Raw genomic sequence first — 9,534 nt, forward strand, 5'->3', positions numbered from 1 at the left:
CCCCGCTGTAGATTACACTCACTCCCAAGAGGTGGGGGGCGGGCAGTACTATGGAGTGACTCAAAAGTCTACAGGCAGGACTGAAACCCAGTCCTGACTCTGTTGTTCTGGAATGGCCTCCTTGGGACCCCATCTCAGTACCTCTGGTGCTGCAGGGGGGACATGATGTCATCACCCTACCCATCCCCTACACAGCTCCTCCTCCATGGGGGGGGGGGGGGGACAGGGCAGGGTCTCTGAAGATGGCTGTGAGGAGGCAGCAGTTTACTCCAATCAGGAAGTTTCAAGGACCACCTCCACTCCCAAAGCCCAAGCCATCCACTGTCCACACCACAGGCAGATAGATCTTTTGAAAACTAAAACCTGGACACCTCGCTCCTCCCTTAAAACCTTCCAGGAATTTAGAATAAAATCCCAATATGGCTAGCCCCGACCTCACCTCCCGGCAGGTCCCTCATGGTGGTCTCCATGCTAGCCTGCCTCGTCCATCCCCACGACTCACCAAGCTCAGCACCCGCACCTCTGTGTTCTCTGTCTGGAACCCTGTGCCCCTGATCTTGCCACGGCTGGCACCGGATCCCGGCTTCAATGCCACCTCCTCAACAAGGCTTTAACCTCCTCTCAAAATAAGTAGCCCCTTACATGTCTCACTTCCAATCCTCTTAAACTAAACTCTTTCCTCCTAAGCATTTCAAACTACCTGAGATTGTTTGACTTCCTTGTTCACTTCTTGATGACCACCCCTCCCCACTTGAATATCCTCTCCAGAGGCCAGGGTCCTTAGCTGTCTGGCCCACACGGCGCCCTCCACCCAGCAGGTGCTCAGTGTAGACTAGGAGAACAAATGGATGAAAGCAGAGGAAGGGTCTTCATGCCAGAGAAGGCCACGAGGGCAGGGAAGATCTCTGCCAGGGTGTCCCTTCCTGCTGCCCGTGGTCGACAAAACCCTCCCCGCTGCCTGACCGTAGGATTGCTTCTTTTTGCTAGCAAACGTGACCTCGGGCCTGCTGGCCTGGGCGGTGGTTTCTACCACAGACTCTCTGTTCTTGCTGCCCTACAGGCTGACAGCTGAGCGCTCCCAAATGCCAGGCCTGTGCCAGTATCCTGCTCACTACTCTCAAAGGAAGAGGCATGGTTACCATCTCCACTTAACAGATGGGGACACTGAGGCTTGGAAAAGTGAAGTGGCTTGCCCCGGGTGCAAAGTGGGGAAACAGAAGAATGCCTGTGCTTTGGACCACTATCCAGGGGCCTCAGGCAGGGTGGGGGGCATGGAGACCAGCTAAGTGGTGGTTTAACAGCAGGGCCTTGAGTTCTACCGGCTTGGGAACAGGGCAGGTCCCAAAGCCAGTTCAGGGGGATCCTACTGGCCTGGGGTTAGCAGGTCACATCAAGCAGAAACCTCGGGGGCTGGGCCAGGTAGGTCACCGGAGGTCACCTGAGTGACCAGGCCCCGGCCATTCCCCAGTCATGCTGCTGCTTGCTTCCTCCAGCCACGGCAGAGGGCCTGCTCCTCAGAAGGCCAGGGCCCTGGTGCCCCAGGGCCGAGAGGGAAGGAGGGTCAAGGAAGCTGCAGAGTCAGGGGAGGAAAGGAGCCCCTGGCCCTCGCGCCAGGAGAGGGAGAAGGCCTCAGCAGACTCCTGGGTCCCCACTTCCTCTAGAGGAGGGAGCTGAAATAGCCCATGCCCAGGACAAAGGAGTCCTCGGCCCTGGTTCCCTGGGGAGGGGGCCCCTCTCCAGCCCAGCCCCAGCTCCAGGCTCATGAGTCAGGACTGGCTTGTTGAAACTGATACCCAGAAACCAGATGCTGGGGCTGATGAATAATGGAGTCTCCAAGGCAGAAGCCCCCCTTCCGCTCCCCCGCCGCAGCACCATCTCCCAAACCCAGAAAAGCAGGGGACTGTGGGCAGTCCACCCCCACAGCAGGTGGGGGACCCGGCCTGGTCTTTGGTGAGACAGAGGAGCTCCCTGTCTAGGAGGAGAGACCATAGATCTGGGGCCAGCTCCATGTTCTGCCCACAACAACCAGCCTGGAGCACCTTGGCTAGAGGGACACCACTGCCCAGGGGCTCCCCATCCGGGCTGAGCTCCCCTGGGAGCCTACTGGCCCCAAGGCCCCATCTAGCTCCTTGGAAATCCAAGGGTGGAGGCTGCATGTTTGAGCAGGTCGGCCAGGGTGGGGCCAACTCTGCCAGGCTGCTCTCCAAACAGCCCACCCAGCCCCTCCCTTCCCCTAGGCCTGGGCCTCACCCCTTGTCCTTGGATTCTGGGGCCCACCTGGAGGCAGAGCCTGCCCTGAGGCCCTGCCCTGTGCTGGATGGATGCAGGGAACCTCTCTGCAGGCCGGGCTAACCACGTGGGCCCCAGAAGTCAGCAAGGCCCCTACCACCCCAGGGAGCAGTCCAGGTGGGACCCAGTTTTAGGGACAGAGGCAGAGGCTGTGGTCAGTGAACCTCACCTCCTGCCCAGTCCCTGCACGAATGTGCCAGGTCCTGGAGCCCCAGATGCCAGCATCGAAGCCAGTGCCTTCTCCTGATACCTCTCTCTCCAGCACTGTATAAAAGTCTCCCTGGGAGGGAATGAGGAAGAAGGCACATGCCTGGGCTACAGAAGACCTGCTTCTGGGTCCCACCTACCCCTGCCCTTGCCCATCTGTGCAAAGAGGGCACTGGCCAGTTCTCTAGAATATTCTACCTAGGGATGGCTCCTGGGCCTCAATACGTGCCTGGACCCTGGCCAAGGGGCAGAAGAACGGTCAAATCCTCCTACAGCCCCACAAACCTGGGGAAGGTTACTGGGGAATTTGTAGGGCCCAGGACCCCCTCGGTCTCCATTTCTTCGTCTTTCATCAAGGCAAGCCAAGGCCTCTCCAGGTTCGTGGGTCTTCTCCCTCTCCCCTCCCCCAATCGGGTCCCGGCCGGCCCAGGCTGCCTGAGGCTCAGACTCGCGCGCCCCCTGCCGGCCTCGAAACGACTTTCCGCCTCGGACCAACTCTCGGACGCCCAGATTGGGCAGGGTCGCCCGAGCCTCCCAGCCACCCCGCGCCAAGCCCCACTCCAGGATCCTCTCGCCCAGTCAACAATCCTCACACCGGAGAGGGGTCCCCATTGGCTCCACACTGCCCTAGCGCCGAGCCAACCCCACCCTAGAATCACTGGGGTGGGGGCGGGAGCTTGAGCCCATTCCACCCTCAGTAAATGGAGGTAGAGCCAGTGGAGCCCATCGATACCCACCCCCGCCCCCCGCAGCCCTGGGACTGCGTCGGTCCCTTTACTCCCGGTTCTGTCCATTAATTCGGGGGGAGTCCTGGACGCCGGAACCACAGCCGTCCCGATCCCAGCCCCGTCTCGTCCCCAGCTTCCCCTTGAGACTCACCTTAGGGACATGGGTCTCCTCCCCTGTGGCTGGGGCTCGGGCCAAGGCTGTCAAAGCCCCGAGGGGCGCGCAGAACCAAGGGGACCGGAGCCGCGGGGCGGGCTCAGTCGGCTCTGAGCCGGCGTGGGGCGCGGGACGTAGGGGAATTACGGTAGGCCGGCGCGGGCGCTACCACCTGGGCGGGCCGGGACGTACCATCGGCGCGCCCGGCTGGCGAGGGGGAGCGCGGGGAGCCCGGGAAGGAAGCGCGGCCGGCGCTGGGGGGGTAATCTAGGGGCCGGGCTGCGGGGCCGGGAGGGAGGGGTCGTCACTGTCCCCGAGGGGGCCGGCTCTTCACCAATGTGCGGGAAGTTCCAAGTCCCTAGGCTTTAACCTGGGCTTGAAGACGGGGGGTCGCCGGTCCCCGGCGAGGGCCCGCGGCGGGAAGCAGTCCCGGCCTGAGAGAGGGAGGCCCCGGGGGGTCCAGGCGCAGAGACCCGCAGGCCGAGCCCGGCCGGGCATCGCCCCAAGCCAGGCTCGCTTCCGCTGGATCCTGAACTGTGCCGTCCACGGCGCCTGAGAAACGGGCCCGCCTATCTCTGTGCCCCCTCCTTTTCCCTAGCCCGTGCCTGGCATGGCTGAAAAGGGGGCCATTCGGCCCTTTGGTGCTTCCCAGCTTCCCTCTCCCGGCTGCCTAAGTTCAGAATAACTCCGCGCTGGGCACGGGGGTTGCGGGGAGTGCACGAGGATACCGGCGAGGATACAGGAGTATTGCGGGAGGAACTGGCCCCGGCACACCAACCCCCTTCCCTAACTATCACTACGGGGTGGGCCTGGGGCCGATCTTGGGCTCAGGCCCACCAGCGTTTTTCCAAACCTAGAACCCCCTCCCACAAGCCCGTCACCAGGCCAAGGCCTCTAGGCTGCCGGTTCTCTTTCCTAGCAGGCTCTGTCTGCCCTCTTTGGCAGCACTGACCTCACTGGGGCTGGGTCCACTCCAGGACGGCTCATCTTGGCCACATCACACATGGTGGATCCTCCGTCCCTGCCCCTTGGGCCTGGCGCCCCATGCCGTCACCCGCTGCCCCCAGAATGACTTAGCCAAAGCCCAGGCCTTCCGTTTGCCCTGCTACTCTGGTTCTGCCGCTTCCTCCAGCTGCAGACTGGACTGCCACCTGCCTACAGCTGACCAGCATCTAAAAGTCACCCCCAGAAATCCCCAGAGTCTGGCCATTCTCAAGGGCACCCTGGCCTGCCACCTCTCGCTCCCGGAGCACCACCCTGGAGAATAGGTGACTCCCTCTCCCATTATTCACTACATCCTGCCCATTCTTTCCCCACAAGGATCTCAAATCCGCCCCTTCCTCTGCCCTGTGTCCGCTGGTCTTCAGCTGGCCACCACTCCCCTAGACACACCTCCCCCTGACTCATCCCTGCCACCTCACAACCTGTTGTTAAACCGGCAGGGAACGCTAAGGTCATCAAATCCAACGTCCACTCTGCTTGAATACCTCTAGGAATGGGGTGCTCACAACCTGTACTCTGGGGAGCGGCTTCAGCTGTTGGAAACTTCCCATCCTGCCTGGGCCCTTGGAGCCAAGCAGAAAAAGTCACCTCCCTTTCCTCCTGATAGCTCCTTAGAAATGGGAGGCTCTGAGGACAGACAGATCTGGTTTAAGTCCTGGCCTTGCCTTGGTGAGTCACTTACCCCCCTGCTTCATGGGATCCTATCGCTCATGTGGAGATGGGGTGGTCCCTATGGCATAGGGAGGGTGTGAGGACAAGAGGAGGTCCCTTTGGGGAGGCATAGAAAGCAGGGCCTGGCACACAGTAGGTGCTGAATACATGAGTGGTGGCTGCTAGAAGCATCACCTTTGAGAATGATGCCCTGAGGGTTCCATCTCCAGGATAAATACCCTTGAGTCTTCAGTTCCCTCTGAAGTGATGGTCCAATGTCCCCTGGGCCAGCGAAAGCCCTCCACCATGTCCCCTTGTGACCTGGAGTGCCCTGCAGACTTTGACCAGATCACCCAGCTCAAGGGGGCCCGGCGAGGAGTTGGGGAGTCCGGACACCATCTGTCCTGTGGTTACTCTGCAGGAGGGCTGGACACTCACTATATCATCACCAGGCCCCCCCTTGAGAGAGGGAACAAACACTCCCTTCATCTCCACCCTTCCCAAGACTCCAAGCTCCACCTGCCCCGGGGACAGGACAGATGTGCCATAAACATTTGCCATGCTGGGTGGGGTTGGCTGGGGTCTGGGCTGGAATCTGGGGAGGTCTCAGATCTCAGGGAGGGGAAGGAGGGCACGCCCAAAGCCTAGGGGTTTCTCTCCCCTTCCATGGCGGATGAACAGCTAGCATTCTCTTGAACCTACATCATGCCACACTCCACGCCAAGCACTTCACATCTGAGCCCTGTTTAATCCTACCTACAACTCAAGAAGCCTCAGTCTGCAGATGAAGAAACGGAGATCAGAGAGGTATAGTGACTTGCCCAGGGTCACACAGCTGGAAAGGAGTAGGCTTTGACCTTGGAGCCACTCTACACATCCTCATCCAGAGCAGGGGCAGGGGTACAACTTCTCTCCTGTGATCTCCGAGGCCCTGACTTCGGGGGGCTCCTGCCCCTCTGCTCACTCAGCTTCCCTCCCATCTCCACACCTCCTCGTTCCTCAGGACGCCAGCAGCCTCCTCTAGGAGCCTGTGCCCCGGAACCTCCAGGGCAGGAGGTAGGCGCGGGGCAGCTGCTTCATCTCAGAAGCCCCAGCACCCACGACAGGCTGAAAATTTAAAAAGCCTGGAGACAGGCTTGTCAAACCCAAGTGCTGACTTCTCCCCTCCTAGGATGTCCGCTCCAGGAGGTCCTGGGCCTAGAAGTGGGCCCTGCACAGCAGACGCTACAAGCTCATTTGGTGAACGAATGAATGACATCATCTCCTTTAAAAAGCTAGTCCTGGGGCACCTGGGTGGCTCAGTTGGTTGGGCGTCCGACTTCAGCTCAGGTCATGATCTCACAGCTCGTGAGTTCGAGCCCCACGTCGGGCTCTGTGCCAATAACTCAGAGCCTGGAGCCTGCTTCGGATTCTGTGTCTCCCTCTCTCCCTGCCCCTCCCCTGCTCATGCTCTGTCTCTCTCTGTCTCAGAAATAAATAAAAACATCAAAAAAATTTAAAAATAAAATTAAATAAATAAATAAATAAATAAAAAGCTAGTCCTATTCTGCTAGCCTTCTGAGCGTGGCTGGGGAAGAACAAGAATGAGGCCCTTGATCCCCCTCCGGAAACAGCTCTGCCGGCCATGCTGTGCAAGGTGGGCAAAAGCTCTTTCCTCTCTGAGCCTCATTTCCCTCACGTCATGCGAGAATAACACTTTCCTCCTGAGCTCTCGAGGGTTCAGTGACACAAGCATCAGGGCCCGACACCCCACCTAGGGCACAAGTGCGTTTGGTCGGTGGTGGTGATTGTCACCATCAAGGACATTCTTTGTTCCTCTTCCTCAGCAAAGCAGGATGTCATTTGCCTCTTCTCTCGCTCTCTGCTTCAGCCTGCTCGACCCCTTGGCAAGACTGGCCCCCCTGCCTCTCTGATCACTCAGGCATCCCTGGCCCCAAAGTGAGTCTGTGCCATTTGTCCTAAAGTGGGTCCTACGAGTGCCAGGGCCTCGTGTCTCCCACGGCAGTCTGGGTGACCCTCTGGCCCATGGCAGTCATGCCGAGTTCCAGGCAGGCCGGGGCGGGGCTGGGCTGGAGCTAGGACCGGGAGGCTGCAGAGGGCCCCCACTTGCTGAGACCAGCTCTCAACTCACAGGCCTCACCTCTACGTGGTCCGAGCCCTCCTACCCTTGCCCCTGCCTGCAGCAGCTCGGGGACTTGCCCCAGGAGCAACTACCCAAGGAGGGGCCCCAGGGCTCTGCAGGCCCCTGGCAGGATGTATGTTGGGGGTAGCTGAGGCCAGTTTGTTGCCAGGAGCCCCCATCTGGGAAAGAGGCAATCAGCCAACACCAGAGCCCCAATGCCAGGCACCATCCGTGCCAGCAGATTGTGTCTGACATCACAGCCACCCCCCTGCCCGGTGACCACGGCAACTGAAAGCCTCCCCCTCCTGTCTCCGCCCCCAGAACAGTCCTCCGTGTTCCTTCTAACCTGGTCTTCCTGTGCAGAATGTATGAGCATGTGTCTGGGCGGAGGGGGGTGGGAGAGGGAGCTGGGGGGGGGGGGGGGGGGGGGGTGGCATTTTTAATTTCCTGCAGCTGGCAGAGCTGAGCTACACGGTGGTTCGGAACACAGGTTCTGACATTACACAGAGCTGGGCTCTGGGTTCGAATCCCAGCTCTACTATATCCTGGCCATGTGTCCTTGGGTGAGCCATTAGCTCCCTGAGCCTCAGTTTCCTCATCTATAAATAATGACAGGACAGATCTCAGAAGGCCAGAAGGAGGAGACAGCAAGTCCTCAGCTCCCCAGCTTGACACAGTAAGAGCTGGCAGTCATTACCATGGTCACTCAAATGCGTGCTGGAAGGGGCCACGCTTGGGTTTGAGCCCTGGCTTGGTCTCTCATGAGCTGTGGGGCCTGAGCCAAGTCACAGGACCTCTCTGAACCTTGGTATCTTCATCTGGAAAAGGGGGCACGCAGGCCGGCCCAACAGAGCTGCCACAAACAGCACATAAGGCACAGAGAGCATGTGGCACAAAGCCCGGCGCATAATGGACAGAGGTGCCCGGCGACGATATTTATCATTCTCCCTCTTGTTCTGCCCTGCTGCTGGCTCCCAAGGCCTGGCGCTTCAGGACCAATTTGTCCCTTCTTCCCTCTGTCATTCCCATGGCACCCTCACTCTCACCAAGTCCCAAAGTGTCCCTGACCCATGCCCAGGCCTGAAGAGTGATCCAGTGCTCCAGGAAGGGGGCCAGCTGGGCACTGGAGCACAGCCTGACCTGGGGGGGGGGGGAGGACGGGGCGTCCTTTCTCTTCCTGGGTCTCAGCTTCCTCATCTGTGACATGGGGCCACAGGTCCTGTCACCTCAGGGTGGCCACAAGGACTGCAGTGCAGGAAAGGGCTTTGGTGTACCCCTGCCCCCTGTTCTTACAGAAGTCCCCTCCATTTTGCTGTTTCTGAGCCAAGGGCGGCCCCTTGGCCTCTTAAACAAGCCGCCCTGCGGCCCTGCCCACCCTTGAACCCAGAGGACACGGTGGGTATCCATGCCTGAATAGAGAGAGGGTTGGAGCCCTGTCCTCTCTGCCCCCGGCAACCCAGGCCCTCCAGCCTCCCTACCTTGGCTGCTCGCCCCTTGTCCATGCAGTTGGGGTTCTGACAGCGCAGTCCCTTTTCCTCCGCCAGGCTCTGGTCATCTGCAGAGGAGAGAAGCAGAGGGTTATCAGTCGGGTGGGGTCCAGGGAGGCTGCGCCCCAGGCCAGGGCACCCAGGAGGGCCCTGGGGCCCCAGCGGCCTCCAGACTAGAGGATGGGTGGAGCTGTCTCCTCAATCCTCCCTTCAAAGGAGCTCAGTGTCCCTTTCTCTTTTAAATGCCAACTTATCTGCACGGGAATCTGTTTGCAGAGCCCTTTTCTTGTTGCAGTTCCCCAGGGAAATTATCCAGATTCCACGGGGAGAAAACGTCTTTGGAAATGAGCTGCTCCCTCCCTCTGTCCCACTAGTGGGGGGCGGAGTAGCTCAGTGGTGACCTTGCGGGGCTCCAGATTTCCTGGGGGATCCCCAGAGGGCTGCCGGGTCCGCGGTCCCTTCTGACCCCCTGACCTCCACATCACTGCCTCTGTGGATGGACTCCTCTTCAAAGGCCCGGGGTGTCCCCTTTACCCCGCGGTCCATCTTTGACCCAGAATTTGGCCCCCTCCAAGCTGCCTCTCTTCCTAGGTGCTGGGGTGCAGCAGCGGAGGGGGCAGGGAAGGGGCAGACAGGCTGCCCGCGCCAGCCAGCGTGCAGGGCCAGGGGAAGGGGTGCTGCTAAAGCGGGCCCCAACTAGGGGACAGAGTTTGGAACCCCACCGCCCTGATTCCGAGGCCGGCGTCCACCTCCCACCGGGAGCAGGCCTTACCCAGAGCAGGGGAAGGAGCGCGCCCTGCCCCCCCCCCTCCCGCTCCCCCCGCCCGGCCCGCCTGCGCGCGGCGCCCCCCGCCCGCGCCCCTCCTCGAGCCGGCGCGGAGGCAGCCGACCGGC

The 9,534-nt window shown here is 60.6% G+C and overlaps 1 protein-coding gene and 1 long non-coding RNA gene across 7 annotated transcripts in view; one reads left to right on the plus strand and one right to left on the minus strand.

Moving 5' to 3' along the window:
- PLEKHG5 (pleckstrin homology and RhoGEF domain containing G5) overlaps positions 1 to 9,431 on the minus strand; it is a 30,061-nt gene extending 20,630 nt beyond the window's left edge. For 2 of the 5 annotated variants that reach the window (XM_040459829.1, XM_040459838.1), the window contains exons 1-2: positions 9,042 to 9,060; positions 8,632 to 8,708 (exon numbers count right to left, since the gene is read on the minus strand). In XM_040459829.1, coding sequence (XP_040315763.1) covers positions 8,632 to 8,655 — 24 coding nt within the window. In that variant the 5' untranslated portion in view covers positions 8,656 to 8,708; positions 9,042 to 9,060. Of the gene's footprint in view, positions 1 to 3,375; positions 3,493 to 4,330; positions 4,353 to 8,631; positions 8,709 to 9,041; positions 9,061 to 9,412 lie in introns of those variants that run through there. The other 3 variants (XM_040459859.1, XM_040459865.1, XM_040459872.1) reach the window with 3 other exon arrangements.
- LOC121020032 (uncharacterized) lies at positions 482 to 6,403 on the plus strand. Of its 2 annotated transcripts, none has more exons than XR_005785900.1 (3): positions 482 to 1,179; positions 4,872 to 5,049; positions 6,203 to 6,403. It is a non-coding gene; the product is annotated as an uncharacterized LOC121020032 (long non-coding RNA). The 2 variants fall into 2 exon arrangements; XR_005785899.1 differs by lacking the exon at positions 482 to 1,179 and adding an exon at positions 3,760 to 4,384.
- Positions 9,432 to 9,534: the final 103 nt, after the last annotated feature.

The sequence above is a fragment of the Herpailurus yagouaroundi genome, unplaced genomic scaffold (genome assembly GCF_014898765.1).
Source record: "Herpailurus yagouaroundi ecotype Mexico unplaced genomic scaffold, PumYag 77, whole genome shotgun sequence".
In the NCBI taxonomy this organism is placed as follows: domain Eukaryota; kingdom Metazoa; phylum Chordata; class Mammalia; order Carnivora; family Felidae; genus Herpailurus; species Herpailurus yagouaroundi.